At 35.4% G+C, this 21,768-nt stretch overlaps 1 protein-coding gene across 7 annotated transcripts in view; it reads left to right on the top strand.

The window, feature by feature from the left end:
* Window positions 1-21,768, top strand: part of LOC138715210 (zinc finger protein castor homolog 1-like) — a 752,775-nt gene that overhangs the window by 537,532 nt on the left and 193,475 nt on the right. For all 7 annotated transcript variants that reach the window (XM_069847869.1, XM_069847872.1, XM_069847871.1 and 4 more), the window contains one exon: window positions 10,444-10,799. In XM_069847869.1, coding sequence (XP_069703970.1) covers window positions 10,444-10,799 — 356 coding nt within the window. The remainder of the gene's footprint in view (window positions 1-10,443; window positions 10,800-21,768) is intronic.

Below are 21,768 nucleotides of genomic sequence, written 5' to 3'. Positions count from 1 at the left end.
AAGTAAGAAAATCTGTTCATATGTCAATATAAACTTTAATTTCTCAGCATAAAAATAAACCATGATTTTGATCATTGGGTGGAAGGGTTTCGGAGCTACAACAGTTTAAAGTTGCTAATTTTATGAAAATACGATAAATTTAAATATTTTTTAATTTAAACACTACGAAGTTCTGATGCCTCAAACTTTGCACAAAGCATTGTATCACAGTTCTCTACGTACAAAAAAGTTTCATTGTATTCAGAAATTGTAAGGTCAATTTTGTCTATATTTCGGTCGATTTGAGATGGAATAGCTCAAATGCATTCATACGTCGTAGCTCATAGTAAGAACTATAGTGTCGTGCATTACAGGCGCTATGTTCGGTTCAAGTTTGCCGAGTATTCGTCGATGTTCGCTCTGCAAAAGAAGACGTATCATGTTTGTTCCATCTTGTTAAAAATATATTCGCTCTCCTCCACTCCCATCCGTTCATGTTTTATCCTCTTAATGATTTTAGCATAGATCTTGCGATTAGTTTTTCATATGAAATAAGACGAAGTTTTTAATGCCTTGGTTGCCTCTGTCATGTTCGAACGTAGTAGGTTAGTAGTAAGAACCTCAATCTGCTAGCTAGTTGTAAGTGGAAGCGTAGCGAGGGAAGGAAGCTTCCCAGTCCACTTTCTTCTTTCCCTCACGCGCAAGTTGGCTTCACCGAGATAACGAATTACTTTTATTAGTGACGTGGGGACAGAGTAAGATTGATAACATCTCCAGTTAAGCCCAACATGGTTGTACTGTACAGTATCCGTAAACACAATTGATTATCCATTAGTCCGCATGAAAACTGTATTAGTTTTATACACGCATTACATTTGACGAGCAGGTCGGTGTCGATAGACTGACAAAGTGTTCCTTTCACATTGCATATTAAATATACTATTTCCTATTTTAGAATAAAATTAAGCCGTGCCAACTTGCACTTGAAAATTAAGCCTAGTTTTTTTCAGTGATAATTAAATTGTGAATATTTATGCATTACAACGCTGGAAAATATGCATGTATTTATGCACTTGAAATATGCACTGAAAACTAAAAAAAAAACGCAGTAAAAATATTAACAATATTATAACATTTATCACTTAATATCATTATATTAAAGTTATCTTTTTAATGTTATTTAGGAAACGGGAATCAATTGTTGAGTAGATTCAGTAGTAACAGTATTAGTAGTAGTAATAATTGTAGTGGTAGTGGCAGTAAAAGTAAAAAAAAAAACCACACTCACTACTGTTCTACGAAGTACAATAATACAATACCCTCACATAAGTCATAAACTGAAACTAAAGGAGAGAGAACAGGGTGATAGTAGTTGTGGCAGCATACAATTGTCTTTTCGAGTGTTTCTATTGTGAAGTTCCTCCGTTTGCATTGGAAACTAATTTATAATGCTGAGAAGACTTTCTTAACATCGCAGGAAGTGATTGGGGCATTTTTATATAAACCGACAATAGCTGTAGTTACCAAATGCTACGAATCGAAGTCACTTTCCTTCTTTGTTGTTCAAGTGTTGATAGTGAAGGAAATAAAAGTAAAATAGTTTTCATGAGAGTTTTGGGAAGAAAAAAAAATGGATAGAATGACAAAAATGTCCAATATATATGTTCTTAATATGCAAAACATGTATTAAAATATGCATTTATGGCAATATATGCCAGATCTACATGACTTTATTTATTGTAACCTGTAAGACATGATCAGCAAAGATATAAAAAGTTTTTTTTTAGATGTATACTACTCCAATAAGAAAATAAACAATTGCATGTACTTTCGCAGTCTAGTGGTAACAATTTTTTTCGGAAATCGTTCGTAAAGGAACAAAATTGTATTTTACTGTTTTGTTCGTCATACTTCTAAGAACCACATCTGAAAAAGAATGTAATACGTTCTCTTTCATCCTGCATATGGAAATGTTGGAATGTTTATAAATATTTATTTTTTTTAAATTGATATAGGCCTAACTGTTCCTTATTTATATCCTTTATTTAGGTCAAGAAACCTTTTCTGCGGGAGGGAAATCTCTCTCTCTCTCTCGCCCTCCCTCCCACCCCTCCCTTCCTCTCCCTCTCTTCCTCACCTGGACCTGAGTTCTTTTAGGTCATTATATATCTTACCAACATTATCGATATTTTTTGTACCAGTGCAGCAATTAGGGACATTTGAACAAATAATTGCATTGAACGTGTAGTAAAACGACAGTAATGTATATTGTTAGCGAGTAGGAAAAGTAATCCATCCACCTATCTGACTACCACTTTCTACTCCGAGACGTTAATATAGTACGAAATGTTCGAGAATAATTATTATTGTGCCCGTTTCTCAAAATCAGTGGCGTGCCGTACATGGAAGGCAAGGGAAGCAAGCTTCCTCTGTTCATAAAGCAAAAAAGAAGAAATTTATTGTATAAATTGTATTTTAATCGTGAGAACTATGAATTCTCTAATCTTAAAATGTCACAAAATAATTTCTCTGAGCGCCTCTCCTGGTCGAGGCGGATTCGTTAGATTAGATTAGATTGTGTTCTGGAAACCATTTGCAGTAATGAGGACTCTATGCCCAGGTCATGGATGATTTTGCTGCTAAAGAGAGGAGATTATTTCTTTGGACTTGAAATATATTTAGGTGAGTTGGCTGCTGTCAAATTTGTACTATAGGCCTACATATTAAAAAATTTATATTGTTGCTTCCCTCACATAAAATTGCACCGCACGCCACTGCCCTAAATTAAAAACAATAAAGAAACAAACGGGACTGCAATCCAGTAGCCTGGAGTGGAGTTACGCATGTCCCACGTTTTGTATGATAAATTACATGATCGGTTGTGTTCGTAACTCAACTTGATGGCCAGATCAAGCAGTTAGAACAGGATTGGGGACTTTATTAATATTCTCTTCGAAATGAACAATTCTCCATAAAAGGAGCTGTTTTCTGCCCTCGCTTCTCAAGGAATACTTTCGAATCAATTTTAAATAAGACTGTAACCTCGTCACCTTGTAGTAACAACATGTAGCCTATGGTTTGAATTTATGTGAAGTTGAAATAACAAAACAATAGGAGACTATCACGCGAAAGAAACAATGATATCTGCCTAAAGCTGCATAACTATCAGTGAATTTGTGGTACTAACAGATATACCTAGAGTTAGAGAACAAAAGAAATTCGAAACTTTGTGTAGTTGCTGCAGCAGCAGGTGTACGTCTCAGAAACATGGTTTAAAATGAAAAATGCTAGAAGTATAAAAGAAACGGATATGATCATAAATAAAAACAGTTGACTGTCAGAAGACAATTTGTGCAAAATCCGTTCAATAGCTGGGGACAATTAATAACAGTACAGAGTCATACTTAGATATAATAAGTAGCCTAATTTCAGAAACAGATATTATATTGATCGAAGACATGGACTGAAATAAAATTAAGTTGACTTTTGGGCAAGAAGCCTATGTACAGAACTCATCCGGTAGTTACAGAGAAATCGCAGTGCACTGATACAGACGGTCAGGAGCCATGCCAAGAACAAATCGTTTGGTTTTAGAGAAATTTGAAACGTTTATTTCGGTAAAGATCTCGAAACAGAATATTTTGTGTGACTTTTGCATTTCGTTTAAGTAAAGTAAAATATATAACGTTTGAAACATGTTTCTTGTTAGAAAGATATACAAGAACATCATTTTATTTTTACTAACATTTCTAATATTAACCTGGCTATACCTTTGGATCAACGATTAAGAACAGAAAACACCGTTTGCTACCCCTTTCCACGACTGGAGTTCGATCATACTGGCGTAATATACAAACAAATCACTTCACTAGGTATAGGAGGGAAGAAAAGTAATTCATCCATTTACGTAAACTAGGAAATATCGCGATTTTGAGTTTGATAATTTTCATTAGGTTTTTGTTTAATCAAAATACAGTACAGTATTAACAATGAGTGTTTTTACTCACGAACTGAGCTTTCCATGCGAACGTATTCATTATGCAGTGTATATTATACTATCTACAGCACATTAGCGTACACTATAGAGAATGAAGTTAAATTGAAAAATAATCATAATATGGATATTTAAACACATTTTTGAAAATGGTGGCCGTTCATTTCGATACAGACTTCAGTTCTAATGTGCATATTTTCGCACTATAGACTATTGTACATAATTCCAATTACCAGGTTCGTCCTTCGTATCAGTAACTCATGTTGAAATAATTCTGTACCTACACTATAAAAGAGACCTTACGTACTGTAAATTCAAACTTCACTTCTGCCCGATTCGAAAACATAAAATTACTCTGACATGCTATCTACTGTCCGTCCAGGTGGTTATGTCGCAGCGTCGTAGAAAGGGAGGAAATCACGTGACAGTTAATTACTTAACGAGGTCCTTTTATTTAAGTTATTTTAAACAATTGTGTGGGTATAATATTACGTAGACGTCCAATTCCTAACAAATTAATGTTCTCAGAAAAGAGCTAAGACAGCCCAGCCACTAGCATTTACAGAGAGGCGAATAGAAGCAGGTGGGGGAAACCGGGATGCGACGTAGGCAAATGGAAGATGTTGCAATATTAAAAGCTCTTTCGTTACTGGAAAACGCGAACATATTTTTGGAACGTACTGTTTACTATGACCGTAAGGCTACTATGACTGTATATGCGGTCTTGGATCTGTATGGAGGACGGTTGAACTTCATTAGTAGAAGGGGTGGGAGTGAAGTACATTAAAAAACTCAGGTACAATAAAAATTGAAGTAAAAATAAAATGATGTCCCTGTACAAATATAGCCCATATCTAAACAAAATAAAAACGAATGAAACTTTCAAAATCTATTGATAAGGGAAAGACTTTGAAGAAAAACTTAACTCTTAAATTCGCAAAGTATCCTATAGGATACAACAGGTTAATAGGCTATATGCTATAATTTTAATAGAACTATAGAAAAAAAATGGTAGCAAAGTTAAAATTTCACAATACTATAATATTGTACAACAATATATGTTATAATAAACAAGTGTGAGAAATGAAGTTTTTTCAATTTAAGGGTTAATCACTGTAGAGTAATTAGGCTTCCTAGATGGGAAATAAGGAACACCTTTCATCCACATTCAGTTTCTTAGAAAAAACATTGAGTGTATAAGACGAGAATTCATTCATTCATAGTTTTCTGCCCTAATTCAGGTATTTCACTGCAAACCCAGCATTCTCCAATTTGTCCTATTTTCTGTCTTCCTCTTAGTCTCCGCATACGATCCATATGTCTTAATTTCGTCTATCATCTGATATCTTCTTCTGCCACGAACTTTTATTCCTTTCACCATTCTTTCCAGTGGATCCTTCAGTAGGCAGTTTATTCTCAGTCAATGACCTAACCAATGTATTAAATATTAATTAATACAATTAATCTTATTATGATTTAAGCATTATATATTCTAATTATTTATTACGTCATATAAGTTATACAGTATAAGTTCTAGGACAAGTGGGCTGCTTCAAATGCTTGGGGTGTACTCTACTAAAAGTAGTAACCTCTGAAAAAAGAATCATTCGAGATCGATGAAATCTTAAGGATGATGAACAGTCCTTAGCATTGCGTTCTTCAGAAGGACGGTACAGATATAGTTTTGCGTGTCGTACATTTTGCCAGCACGTAAAATATCCAACCACAGAATAAGAGGCTATATGAAAAATGTATCGGCCTTTTTCGCCCCAAATCAAAATTTAACTTTGCTAGTCATCCTTGTTCGTGAGCCTTCCATTCGAAACAAATAATTTTGTTTCACGGTACTCTCGCCCTAGAAATTGAATTCATTACTTCCGGACTAGCAGAGTTAACCAATCATAAAACATGGGACAAAACTGAATTTTTAGCATGGCAATGATCAAGGCAAAGTAATAAAATGTTCAGCTCAGAGTTGGATAAAAACAAATTTGAGTAGTGCTTAAATAAGAAAACTATTTGAAAATGCAAATATACTTACAAATTTATTCAGGATGATTGTGAGATGAGTTCACAATCATTTATTGCTGAGAGAAAAGAAACTTTGTGCCTGAACAGGTTGAAATGTATCTAATACGTGACAGAAAGAATATGATGATCATGATGATAGAGAAGAAGAAAAAGAAGATTACGTTGTGGTCGTGGTAATGAAGATGTGTTAAACCTGCATGGATTGTGGGTAAATTGTTTCTACAAAACTCCAGGTGGCGCAGCTGTCTCAGAAAGCGTATAAATTCATCCAGCTGGTCCAATTAACCCTTCAGTACTCGCGTGGATTACAATAGTAATCCACTGATATTTAATCCTCTATTACGTCACTGCCTGCAGCACTGCGTAGTTGAGCGTCAATGCAATTTCTCGTCACAGTCTAAGTGAGGCATTACTGGTGTTTAGACGTATTTGTCGCAACCCTTTGGAAAGTTATACGAAGTTTTATAAAGTGATGCACAATTTTTCCGAGTGGATTACCATTGTAATCCACGCGAGTACTGACGTCAGTTTTTTGTTCAGGTAAGTGAAATAGTTTTTAATATGGTTATAAGTGATGCAATGCAGTAAGTTTATGAAAAAATATGTGGCATCGTTCCATCCTCTTCGCAGTTTGCTCCAATGGGTACGGAAACTACAAACAACATTTGCAAATGGCTGGATGAAGATATGGATGATGGCATTGAAAATGAAAGTGATGTTGAAAGCAACAGGGGAGATCTTTAGAATGAAGTTCACGATTCTAATTCAGAACAAGACAATGATGATGATGATGACGGTGGTGGTGGTGATGATGAAAGACTAATGTCTATAAATGATGGAAACTGCTATACGGATAGAAAAAAGACTACAATTTGGCAGGAAGAACCAGTAGCTCAACGAGGGAGAAGACGAGCACAAAATATAGTGATTCATTTATCGAGCCCTAAAAGGGCTGCAAGAATTGCGCGGACCCACACAGAGAGTTTTGACTGCTTTATTGATCAGACAATAATCAATGTAATTGTAAGGGTACTAATATTTGTATTGAAAAAGTGAAGCGTAATTACGGACGTGACAGAGATTGCAAATTAACAAATGACGTTGAAATTGAGGCACTCTTGGGTATTTTGTATTTTGCTGGCGCCTTGAAATCGGGAAGACTGAACGTAAGAGAACTATGGGATAAAAATGGCACAGGAATAGAGTCAATTTACCTGACAATGACCTACAATAGATTCTAATTTTTGTTACGATGTCTACTCTTTGATAACATTTATGACAAAAGGAAAGGAAAGAAATTTATGAATTGGCTGCTATACGTGAAGTATTAGAGTTATTTGTTCACAACTCACAAAAGTGCTGTAGTCCAAGCGAATATGTAACTATAGACGAGCAGTTGGTTGCATTCAGAGGACGATGTCCCATGAAGAGTACATACCTACTAAACCAACAAAATGTTGGATCAAAATTTTTGCTAAGGTGGATGTGAAAACATATTACACTCATAACTTCGAAATTTATGCTGGTATTCAACCAGACTGTCCATTTCACCGAAGTAACAGTGCACATGCAGTGGTGAAGAGGCTGGTTCATCCCATCAAAGGAACAGGAAGAAATGTGACCACCGATAACTGTTTCATGAGCATACCTCTGTGTTTAGATCTTCTAGAAAATGACAAAATTACACTTGTAGGAACATAGAAAGAAAACAAAAGAGAAATCCCTCCTCATTTCACAACTACTAAGACAGGCAAGTTAACAGTACATTGTTTGGATTCAATGAACGCTGCACAATTATTTCGTATGTACCAAAGAAAAAAAACACTGTTAGCATTATCAACCATGCATTATGATAAGGCAATGGATGAGGAAACGGGAGGCAGCTAGAAACATGAAATAATATCATTTTATAATATAACTAAATGTGCTGTGAATGTCCTGGAACAGTTATGCTCAGCCTATGATGTAAGCAGAAATTCACGACGCTGGCCTCTATTTTCTTTGACTTACTAAACATGTAATTAGTTTGAACTGTATGGAAGAAATGCGTAGGCCTACTTAGATAATTGAATCAGATGTAGATTAGGCTATCATGTGCGTTAAATCTGAACTGCAAAAACATCTGTAAAATATTATATGTGAAGTGTGAATGATTGTTACATCCCTGAATTTTTTCATTGCTACACCCCTGAGTGAGGTATTTAGTTATCAAATATGACGTAACAAAGGTCAGCAGTAGTGAACTTGCGTTTCCTGTGGGAGAGTTTACATTAAGATATCAGGTGACCTTCAAACAGCGAATGAGCAACAATTCTAGATAACCTACATAATTATGATGATAGTGAACTAACTCATAACTATGGTGCAACAATAAATTATGACTCATAGACACGTCCAGTGTGGAAACATTATGTAAACATGTCACTTGAATGCAATTTGTGTACTATAATACGTTTCATTATTAATATTTATATTTACGTTCCGTTATGCGTAACATATTCATTCTCATTACTGTAATAACTGAAAACAATATATTTCTTAACATTTAAATCTAATTGCAATGTTTAAACCATGTCTGCAAACAAAAACAAATGTGGATTACCATTGTAATCCAGGTGAGTACTGGCGTTACGAAATTTAACGCGAGTAACGAAGGGTTAATCTACCGCCCACGCACCCAATTTGAGAGCGCTGTATTCTTCGGATGAAGCTGGCCTGCAGAATACTTTTCTGCTTACCAGGCGACCATATAGGAGGAAGTCTTACAACTGTCAGAGATTATCTGAACACACTCTCCATCTGGTTACCTATTGCGCACGCGCAATTCTCTTTTAAACGGATGTTGTTATTGTTTGAGAGATAACCGTTGTATTTAGTATATTTGCATGTTATCCAAACAACCCATTGTCAGCATCTAGCTATGTAACCATATACTCCCGACTGACACGATACGGCTCTTAACAGGCCTGGAAATGTATACTTCGTGTTGCAGTTTCCAAATGCAGCCTTTGTTTTGTGTGGAAAATATGTTTCTTTATATATATGTCGTTTCTGCTAATTCTTCCGTCTTTACGAGCATTCACTTCTTTGTTAGTTTACTCGTATCTTTCTTAACTTCTTTGTTTCTTCTTTCCTTATTCCTTTTATTAATTTCATAGTTTCTTTTCACATTTTTCCTTCGTTTTCTTCTCTTCTATCTTCTAACGCTCTGTCTTTGTCTAGCATTTTATGAAAAGTATGTAACTTAAAATAATACAGAGTGTTTCGTAACATGTGGGACCCACTTCATCGGTGGACAGGAGAGACATAATGATTGCAGAAAATTCTTCTAAGCATTTGCCCTATTTGATCTTGATTCCGAGTTATATTCATGTTTGTATATTAGTAGTGAGGAACTGTATATCGTGTTCAGTATGACCACTTTTAGCCTGAATGCAAGCCCGCAGTCGTGTCGTAGACTGCTATATTCCTTAAAAAATACCAGCTGTCTGTTGGATAAGTTGACAGCCGTCTTGGATACGCTGACGAAGAATTTCAATAATGGGAATGGATTGTCAATAAACAAATGTTTTGAAGTATCACGAGTAAAAGTCAAATGGATTTAAGTCTGGAGAACGTGCAGGCCATACAATAGGTCTTGCGCGACCAATCTATTTGTTTAATTGACTTTAACTTAGTATCAATGACACATGGAATAAATGTGTATAATTATGAACTTTGTTCAACGTGTTTGTGTCCTGTACACCGATGAAATGCATTCCAGGTGTTACGAAATATCTGTATATTATATTTCGTGCTTACATATATATATATATATATATATATATATATATATATACACACACACACACACACACATGTACATACATCAACGATATTTACGATAAAGATAAGGCTGTTTTGAACAAATACCGGTCAGAACTGACTTACTGTCTTATTCAACTCAAGTTGCTGCTATGGACAGCTGTGAACCCCTTCAAATTCAGAGTGATGGTACTTTACGAACGTGTTTATTGTCTTTCTAAAATATATATATATATATATATATATATATATATATATATATATATATATATATATCCTTCTTACTGTATATAATATTTATTTCTGGGTATCGCCCTTTCTAGAGACTTGTTGTTAGCGTTTTCACAATGGTAAATACACCAAAATCGCTCGATTGCAGATGAATGACAGGAACAGTATGAGAAATGACCACCACTCGCAGTATAGTTATTTTACTACAAAACAATATGTGTGATGCAATGCAAAATACAATACCAACACAACATCTTCCAAGACTGAATTCGAGAATACACAAATTTTGTATGAAGATTTTTTGTTATGACTTGTGAATAATATTATGAAGTGATTTTATTACACTGTATTGGAATGTTGTGGTTTTACCTGAATTGTAACAATATTGTCTTCTTTCATTTCAGGTAAAATTCTGGAGACGTTATCTCCTAAGCATCATCCATCTTCACACCATCCTCTTAGTCTAACTGTTCGACCTCCTCCGAGCCCGCCATCTCAACCCCCCACCCCGCCGCGAACTCCCTTATCACCACCTCAACATAAATCCAGCAACAGTCCTCTCCCATCCCACCAAGCTCAACAGATGTCAGCGCAGTCGTCTAGATCATCGCCACATAACCAACAGATGACACCGCTGTCTCATAACCAACATGGCGAGCACCAAGCTGCTGCTGTTTATGAGAGTTTTCGTCACAAAATGGCAGATAGTATGGCGAAACTTGCTGGCTTACCATCGGGTTCAATAATGGGGAATCCCAGGGTAAGCTGAAACGATTAAATATTCACTGTCGTTAGTTATACTTTACCTGGAACGTATAATATACATACAGTCAACAAAGTGATGTAAATGTCAAAAAGACATTTCAGATTGTATGGTTTCATGAAAGCTATGCTTTTTAGCTTCACATAATGTATAGGTAAGTTAATCTATGTAGTTAATTTCTTTTATGTGTGCTATGGTTGAAACGATATCGTTTCCAACTACAAACTCGCCAGATTTATTCGACTCCCAATAAGGAAAGATCTCAATTAAATTGTTTCGCCTGTTTCAAGCCGTTAAAAGCTGCGTGCAAACTTTGGAGGTCTATTCCTTTCCATAAATAAAGATCGCTTCTTTGTGAATAAGAGATCTTTGCGGTTTTACGAGATATACTGAACAAAAGGGTTGGTTATCGACAATCTCAATCGAGACGTTCCACAGAGACATCTTTCCGCAAAGCATAGAACTCAATAGTTCGAGAAACAGTGAGTCTATTGATGTACCTAAGTGAGGGTTATCTTAATGGAATAAATTTACGATAGGGAACTTCGGTTTTTTTTTCTTTAGGCTACAGTGTATATTATGAATTTCTTCTTTTTCCTTAGGCTACATGGCATATACTGGAAGCTTGTTATGTCTCCAGTATAACGAGTATTTTTTTTATCCGTCCACATCTTTCGTAATCGAGTTATGTTTCTTTACCACTTCATATTTCGACAGGGAGGTAGCTGTATGGTCCATTTCTGGTGTATCCTGTGTTATCTAAGTTTCGTCTTGCGCTAATCTGATCACGTGCCTATGACGTACAGTGCTTGTTCGACATCGTACGAAGTACAGTGATATTATTTTCAACATTTAGCTGAAAGAAAGTCGTTTCGCACGTGTTCGAAGTAGGCCTACGCACATATGCTATTTCAAACGATAATGGAAGAATAATAACACGTAAACGGGAAGCAATAAACAGGATTATAAGAGCCTTATTTAGTTTATAAGTTCTTAAACATGCCTCTTTCATCGGTCGGCATTTTTAAACACATTTATTTTCATTTTACAACTCAAAATAGAAGTTTGTTTTTCGAGTGAAGCTATTTTGTTCAACGATAGGGGTAAATTTACCTCAGAAATTTAAAACATAAAATAAATAAACATTATTAAATTAGATTAATTAGAGCTTTTTGCTTTGCACTTCGGGAATTTAAATATGATGACATTTACCTAAGTATAGGTCTACTCGATATATTAACTTTGGATTCAGTTATAAAAGATTAAAGCAAGCCTAAACAAACATTTAGAGCTAAATATTAAAACTTTAAATTGTCCAGTTTAAACTTTACTGTCCCAAACTCTCTCTTCAATCATTAACATTTCGCGTCGAACGTATGAAAAACAATGGCTTGTGGAAAGCGTCGAATTAGATATTGACTTGTTTTAGCTTCTGTTCACAGCAGGAAAAATGTATTCAGGAAGTGAAACTGTGAAGGAAATTGAACAAATTTAGATACTATTTTTTCAAATTTGGATATCAAGCAACATGCCTTCCTTACTTGCTCAAAAATTCTCTTAAAGCTGTGTACGAAATGGACGAAACAATCATATTCTTGAAGTAGGTAGTGGTGGCGGCGATATTGAGTAAATTTGATGTTCCTGATAGTGATGTAAAATACACTTACTTTGCTGGTATTTAGTTAATTGCTTTCTAGGAAACACTCTGTGTACAAGCAATTTAAAATAGTCATTAAGATTATTGTTTTGCCTTTTTAAATTAGGGATGCGGGTGTTTTAACTTTCCCTCGGCAGTAATATCTTCCGGCTTTAAATGGAGAGATCGCCGGACAATTTGCGTTTTGTCGTATGAACGAAATATTTAAGAGAGAGAAAGTAATTTTCTACGATCTGTCACCTATTCCCATACTTACTCTTCGCTTGAACACATTTCTTATTTACGCGTCATTATTTGTTCGTCTGTAAGACGCTCTTAGAATTTAAACCATGTTCTAGAAGACACGTCCGGATGTCATAGTGAAATCCACTGGAGTGTTGAGCATTTATTTACAGTCAACTCGAGAAAATAAAATAAAATAAATACGAGGCAAAACAACGATAAGATTCGAACCGCTAATTACACGTCTCTCCTATTGAATGACGTAGTCGTAAGCTGAACCCTAGGATTGCATCTATATTCTTTTTCGACTAAAACTCAGTGAGAAACTTGGGTTAAGTCCATGCAGAAGTTAATGGTCTGTAGCCTAATGTCAGTACGACATTGAGTTTCCCTGTTTATTACCATACTCGCGGTCTCTGCCAGTTGAACACTTCAGACATAGTCTAGGTGGGTTTTTCAACTAAATACAATACTTCGTTCCATAATGTCTGACAGGAGATGTAAACATTACCGGCGGGGGAGGAGAGAAGTGTAATTGTTATTCAACCAATGGCAGAGGTCTCATTGCACGCTTGTCTTGAAGTTGGGCGGTCTGAACGTTCTACCCCCACCAACTTCAAAATTAGCATGGAGACATCTGCCATTGGTTGAATAGCAATTACACTTCTCTCTCCCTATGCCAGCGATGTTTACTTCTCCTGTCAGACATTATGAAACTAAGTATAGAATGACACATGATGGAACTCCCATGCAGAGAATTCTTCTCGGCATTTCTCTCTTTTCGTAGAGCCATAGACAACATATAAGGTGAAACTGTCAACAAAAATACTTATCATAGCCTGAATTCGAGGCCACAACTGTGACTAACAATGTGTTCAATGACTTTCATTAATATTGGAACATTTCTTACGTTGTAAGTACTAGAGGAACAAAAAATACGACTCGAATCCAGGTCTACAAATTATTTAGGCGGATGGGTGGATTTATTAGTAAATGGATAGATGGATGAATGAATGGATGGATGGATCGACAGATAGGTAATGGTTCGCATTTCATGCACATTAAGTTGTATACGGAGAAATATAAAAATACGAAAATCAGTAACAAGTTCAATAATATTGGCTGTAGATAAAATATTAATATCTGTATTTGCAAATGATCGAATTTTGGTTGCAAAAATAAATCATGAATGGCAGAGTGCAACATACATACCGGTACTGCATTGAATTACCTTGAGATACAATGGAGTCTATTAAATATGTAGAAAAACATACAAAATATATTGAATTAAATTGACAAACAAATCGTCGGCTTACAAGCAAAACGTTTTAAGTACAAAATATAACCTCTGAGAAAAAGGCGTTTTGAAAGCTCTTAGCCACTGGCGTGGCTCAGTCGGTTAAGGCGCTTGTCTGTCGGTCTGAAGTTGCGTTCGGGCGCGGATTCGATCTCCGCTTGGGCTGATTACCTGGTTACGTTTTCCCCAACCGTAATGTGAATGCAAGGTAATCTATGGCGAGTCCTCGGCCTCATCTCGCTATCACCAATCTCATCGACGCTAAATAACCTAGTAGTTGATACAGCTTCGTTAAATAACCAACTAAAATAAAAAAATTGGAAGCTTTTGACAAAACTGAATCCTCAAAATATTATTTTTAGTAAATTCTTTCTCTTTATGTATATTTAATTTTTCAGTTCTAAGTTTATACAAATTATGTAGATTATATATAAATCATATGCGGAGACTAAGAGGAAGGCAGAAAATAGGAAAGATTGGGGAATGCTGGATTTGCAGTGAAAGACCTGCCCTGGGGCTAAATACTAAATGTAATGTAATTTAATATAATGTATGTATGTATGTACATTATATGTCTTTTTCTCAAAGTAATATTTATGACTTAATGCGTTTTGCTTGTAAACCGACGAAATAATGGAACAATAGCCTACTTCTTCGGAATATCGCTGTGAAACTTTAAACGTGTAATCAAATACACGGAATTATGAAACTAAATTTTGGATAGATGCTGATGAACATAAATATTAATTCTCCATAATATTTCATCAAAACAACATTGCAATACGAAAGGGAAATTTGGATTTTAAATAAACAAAATTATCGATAGCTGGAAGCAGCTGAAATACTCTCCTGCCACCTTTTAAAATAAATTCAAAACTATCTATAGGAAAATAGTTATGCCGTAGGCGATGTTCGAACCCGTGACCTTTGGTTTCAGAGGCATCGTCAAAGCTAAACCTCGCCTGTTACTTATAATGTTATAGGAAACTAACATAATATAAATCATGTATGTATAAATGAACTTAAAGTTAACACATTACTCTGATCATGTCATTATATACAACTGCTAAGTTATGGCTTAACTTTGGGAACTCTACCTTCTTAGTAAGTATTTGGAAACGAACCGAACGTGTTCCTTTCTTTAGCGAATTTCGCCATATTAGGAGAGACTGTATTACAGCGTAACTAGTTTATGGTTTCTGCTGTAAATGATTGTATACCTCGTGCATACACAGCTTGGTGTATAATAGGTATTGTGATGTAATATCTCTTTGAAGAATCGCAAGGTATTCCTATTTTTCCACGTAATATAAAACATGCAAAACAAAGGGAAAACGATGTAACAAGTAACGATATTTAAAATGTAATTTGAACACATACAATACATTTCCCTCCCCCACCTACTCCCCGCTGTTGCCTTTTTATTGTATATTCTTTTCACACGCAAAAATGTATAATTTACAAATGCTGCATACGTTGTTTTTAGGAGAATGGGTTCAGAGAAAAAGAGATGGCAATTTGCACACAAAACCCAGCGTGCATTGGAAGTTTCTTTTTCCCCCTCTCTACACAGTTTTGTCTCGGAATATTCTTCTCAATTTTTCTCACATTATGATCTCCCCCTTTCCCTCCTACGTCTCAGTTTTTATGTACAAATTATGGCTTTTGTTTATTATTTTTCCAGGTTCATAGACTTTAAAATGAGGTTAGTCATTTTGTTAAATTATTCTTTTCAGAGAAACAGAACATCCACTTTTTTTTCAGAGCTCCCCAACACAGTATAAGTAGTTAAAGCCGTGATTTTTTCGCTAACATGAATTTATTAAAGTTCCTTCGTTCTTCAGTAAAAATAATTGCCTCGGTACATCTCATAATACCAACGAAAATTATTTAACTTTGACATGAGAGCTAACCGATCTGACTAACGTTACCATTATATTTGCTTTATATCACTGCTACGATTGGTCATCACAAAAAAAAATCTCTCTCTTATAATCATAGATATCACAAAGGATTTTTTAATAGAGTCACCTCAGAGCCAAATGTCAATCTCCTAAATTGAGACAACTGCCTGTGGTTTTCAGTGGAAGGCGCTAAGACAAATGTTGGGATGAGCCCTAAAAGAAGTGAGCCACGGACCTACGTCTTCCTATTCATACAGGTTTTGGCACTTTTTCCAAATTAAAACCTTCGAAATTGATGTCTTGGCTTTCCCATACTGCCTTCGGTATTTTGGGCGAGTTTACTGGAATGTCACTTCAGTGAAACGGTGAAATTCGGAGTGAGACAAGTGCCAACAAACAGGCTTGGAGCTCACATATTCATTTTTTTCAGCCCAGAATTCCTTTACAAGAACCTGTTTCCGCGTACCTTTTAAATATTTCTCTTCCCATTTCTGTCATTTCATTAGAAGCTGGAAACGCTCTACCATGAATTAAAAATAGTAAATTTGCATTATTTTTCTTAATTCTCAGCCAATCTACTTTTTTCTTGAAAAAAAAATATATATTAAGGTGTATATAAAATTCCATGTTCATGCGTTTCAGAAAAAGTAACTCGTAAATATTAAATATGAAGAAAATTCTGTTTCATTGTTTTGTAGTAAAAACTACATAAACAGACGGACTGAAATGTCAAAAATCACTTTCACAATCAGGGATTCCAAAAGTAATATTCTCATGAAAATTCTGAACTCTGCTCTTGCAACATAACAATACACATCGTGTCTATATGATGTAGTAATAAAATTTTGGGCACTCTTTTGTTCATTGTTGTGGTCAGTTACTTTGTTAAAACGAGATCCTATCCCACTTTTTTTTTTCCAATCTGCACCTGTACATCATTTCATTTCTAAGCAGATGTGTACAATCGTGTTTTAGCGTGGAATGAAATTTTCGATATTGCCTCCAGCGTTTGAATTATGGAAATCCATAGGATGTTGAGAGCCAATTTAACATGCACTTTTTACGTTGTTATGGTTCTGAATATTGAATTCCGCTAATAGCATCATGCAAGTCTAGCCCCGAAGTAACAATCTGTTGCTTTGTGGAAGGTAGCCGCAATATTGTCTATCGCTTCTACGTTTACTGTTCGGGTTGTCGACGCATGTTCACCTCTCGTCACACAACCACGCGAAATAGGAGGGGACGCCATTGAATGAATTACACGAGAAGTACTTTTAACTACATTTAATTGGGAGGTCACTCAGACTACGTACTTAAGCCTATACATTTATTTTACAGTCAGAATTGTTTTTTTATTATTTTTCCTTGTTGGTTCATGAAACATTAATTTAACTTCGGAATATGTATTATATGTCTTTTCCGTGTTACATTTTTGTACCTGGTTAACATGTTTCGGCCTGTTATTGGCCTTTTTCAGAACTGGTTATTGCTGGTCTTGGCGCCTTTTGTTTTGTTTCTTGTGGAGGTGTGTTTGTGTAGTGTAATGTGAAGTAAAAGAGTGTGTGTATTCTGAAATTGAGTTGTATGTTGAGAATTTCATTTGGATGTGTTTTTGTGTGTCTACACTAGAACAATACGAAATATACAGACACACAAAAACACATCCAAATGAAATTTTCAATACAACTCAATTTCAGAACACACACACTCTTTGACTCCACGTTACACTACACAAACACATCCCCACAGGAAACAAAACAAAAGGCGCCAAGACCAGCAACAACCATTTCTGAAGAAGGCCAATAACAGGCCGAAACATATCAACCAGGTACAGTAAAATTTAACACGGAAAATACATATAATACATATTCCGAAGTGATATAGTGTTAAAAGTTGTGTAATCAAGATGTATTAGGCCTATATAGAATTCAAAAAAAGAATTTTGTGTCTGGCCTCATAGCCTACTGGCCGCTTTCACATGTGTAAATTATGATCGAGAATTACTATTTCTTTTCTAATGTTTAGATTAATCTTTTCGAGAAATCTTTTCAATGGTGTATATTTACGGTTTGATTAATCATTTTTTATATTTTGAAATTATCTTATTTTACCGCCACGGTGGCTCATATCTAGCTCGCTGGCCTTATAAGCCAGGGGATTCGGGTTTAAATCCTGAATTTACGTAAAACTTATGTTGGTAAAGATAACACAGAGGTTTTCACTCCGGTTTCGCTGGGACATCCCAACAATTCTTCACTATCATTATTCATTACTAATGTAAGTGCTATAATATCGATCCACCGACTGTGATACATACTGGATAATCTGTGACGAAGTGATATACGCTTCTCGACACTAGCGACATCTTTGAGCATGCTCATAGAGTCGGGACGAAAAAAGACAATCTACACTATCGACAGTCAGACATCAGAACTCGAGAGACTGACTTTCACGCTCGAAACTCGAGTTCATACTTTGGCATTTCTAATGTAATTTGCAAACTCAGGTAATGTTAATTCTATTTTGGTTTTCTCTCTTTTTCTTCGACAATTCTACCATTTCTCCACTGGTAAAAAATAAACTATAAATTACTCCAAGTATTGGCTGTCGGATGGAACAACTGGCTACGGACTGAAAGGTCCTGGGTTCAATCCCGTGTTATGACGGGATGTTTTCCTTTGGCAAAACTACCAGAAAGATCCCGACGTTAACTCACGTTGTTATCAAATAAAATTAGATACCAATACCGTGTCTTTCTAGGGGGAAAAAAGACAGTCGGACATGCTTCCAAGCGTCCTCTGGCATATAAAGGAGATATCATTACCTTTGCTTTGCTCTAAATATTATTCCAAGGACATCAACTCCATTATATTATAGTGATATTTCCACGGGAAGTAACTGGAAATTACTATAGATTGTGCGAACGCTTAATTCTTCACATAAGTCAATGATAAGAACACAATCACACATACATACATACATACATACATACATACATACATACATACATACATACACACACACAAATACACACTCAAAGGAACTACTTTCTCTAAACCGAATTTTTGCCATTGCAATGCATTGCAGAGTGATTTTCGAATATCACGTTCTGTGTAAGCGATCCTGATTTAGAGGAAATGAAATGCAGAAAACAGAAGGTTCGCTTCCTTAGTTACAACGAAATGTGGATGCATTGAACTTGGCGTCGATTCAGTTGTCCGAGTGATGAACGGCAGGCAGCTCGATTTGGGTGTTCAGATCTCACTTCTTCACTGCGCCCGGAACGTCAGAGTTTCAGGGTCCTCCCGTAATGCTCTGTATCAGGGTTGACCAAGTTGTTGCCACTATCCTGGTGTGTACAAGAGAGAAAGCGTTTGTTTGTCATGAACTAGTGTTACATTCATATCGCTTGAGTTTACAAAACACAGAATGGAAAGGATAGGTTCTCTTTACAGTACGGTGTTGATAGATCATTAAGATTTTACTCAAATATGTTGAAAAACGATGTATGTCTGAAAACCGTTTTCTTTTAAACGTGTCTCTTCTTCATAAACTATAAAATTTAGTGTTATTATTGCTATGTAATAAATATTTGATAGATCCTACATCACAGAGTTAGAAGAAGAATCGAATAACCTTTTCACATTCTCTTTTACTTTTGGGCCATACGTTTTAAATCGAGCCGTTCATTATTCACCAATAAGTAAAGAAATAACGACGGACGAAATCGTATGAACGATTAAACATGCAAATAAAAATAAATAAATCAGTCAAATCGTTAAAAAGTTTATTGAACCGATTTTGATTAAATTGCAATTCTTTGTATTTTTTAATTCAGGAATAGACTCTGTACGCATATTGCATACCGAAACGAAATCTTTGGGATCAGGAATTCTAGAATGTTTATTTCTGTAATGCTCTGAGAATCGATTTGCTTGGAGCACAACCATAATTTCAGTTTATACTTCGTCTAAGTGAGAAAGAAGGAAAAAGAAAAGATCGAATTAGAGTGATAAAGAAGAAAGAAACGTCAAAATAAAATGAAGCTTGTGTAGAAAAGGAGGAGAGAGATATTTAAAGGAGTGAAAGAGAGAGGGAATGGCATGGAAAAGGACAGGATTGAGAGAATGAAGAAAGAAAGTGAAATGGAAACAAGAAGAAAAGAATTACAAGTAAGGGAATGAAGAATAAAAAGAAAACGATTGAAGAATTGTGAGAAATACAGAAAAGGGTGAAAGAAAAAGAAAAATCAATAAACGATAATCTTAGCGATGAAGTTTTTAAGGACGACGAAGATTCCTCGTATCACTTCCTTCGTAGATTAATTTAAGACGAATGTTCTGCAATTATTAGATATCTTTGTTGACTCTAAGTTGACATGAAAAAATCATGTTAATTACACTCGTATATTGCAGGTAAACCTTTATTTCTGAAAAACAAAATCATGACTATAATAAATTTATACAATTCTAGAGCTAATCCTATATGTTAAAGAGGACTTTTCAACTTCAATATTAACACAACCGTGAGTTTCCATAATACTAGACAAAAACATTATTTTAACAGACTTACTAAACTTTCAACAAGTAGGCCTATCTCTAAAAATTGCGAATAAATTTCCATAGCACATTTTAAATTTAAATAGCGCTGCTCTCAAATCATTTCTGGTTGGTTAATTTCAATGCCGTTCTATAAGATTGTTGAATTTTTAAATTGCACAATTCCTTTGTAATTGTGTTCTCTGTTTTGACTTTGTCTATACACTTATTATTCTTAGATATATATAAATAGCATATAAACTATTAAACTAACCTGTTAGCCACCGGCGTAGCTCAGTCGACTAAGGCGCTTGTCTGCCGATCCGGAGTTGTGCTATGGCGCGGGTTCGATTTCCACTTGGGCTGATTACCAGGTTGGGTAATCCGAGGTTTTTCTCAACCGTAAGGTCTATGTCAGGTAATCTACAGCGAATCCTCAGTCTCATCTCGCCAACTCTAAATAACGTAGTAGTTGGTACAGCGTCGTTAAATAACCAATTTAAGAAAAAGCTATCCTGTTGGTCAATCTGTTACTTTTCTCTCACGTCAGGATTTAATTCAACAGATAGCACAGTGATTCCGTTTAGTGGCTTGAAAATGCATTTGATTTAGTCCAAGCCACCTCTACCTATCTGTGTAAGATAGAGAAGGGAATAAAGAAGAATAAATATTTCAAAGAAAAAATGAGTGGCGGAGAGAAAAGGAAAAAAGAAAAAAATATAAGGAATTGGAGAAAAAACATAAAATCCGTGTAATTGCGATCATGTATCGTGCCATATTATGGTCACCCTTTTCATTTCCAGCCTCATATTTTCTGTAATGAAGTAAACAAGTTTATGTGATCTCTTTTATCAGGTTCCCCTAGATGGTATCTGAACTTTAAATTACCTGGAACTTAGTATTGCGGAGTACAGTTGTAATCTTGTGAATGAAGAGAAGTACAGTTATGATACACTTGTAATATTCAGCGTATGACAAAATGCAGAGCTTTGGCACACTTTCCACATTCCGTCCCTGCGTGTGCCTTACCGTGCAGTATAATTATCAAGAATTATCTAACACCGAAGAGGAGGTGATGGCGGTCTCTATCACACAGCCGATCTTATATTATGATAATTCTGTTTTGAATAAATTTAATGCTATATTGCATGTATGTGTGTGAATTTCAGACTTGAGAACTATAACCGCTTATTCAACATTCCTGTGGTTTTGTTATGCCAGAAATGATATTTCTGTACAAAACACCAGACTAAAATTACTGTAGCTATACAGTGTTTCATATAGTACATCGTAACAGTTCTCAAAGTAAAATTCGTCTTGAATGGATTATATTGAAGTCAAGGGTTTG

Source organism: Periplaneta americana, chromosome 15 (assembly GCF_040183065.1).
Source record: "Periplaneta americana isolate PAMFEO1 chromosome 15, P.americana_PAMFEO1_priV1, whole genome shotgun sequence".
NCBI lineage: Eukaryota > Metazoa > Arthropoda > Insecta > Blattodea > Blattidae > Periplaneta > Periplaneta americana.
This window is presented reverse-complemented; position numbering and strand designations above follow the sequence as displayed.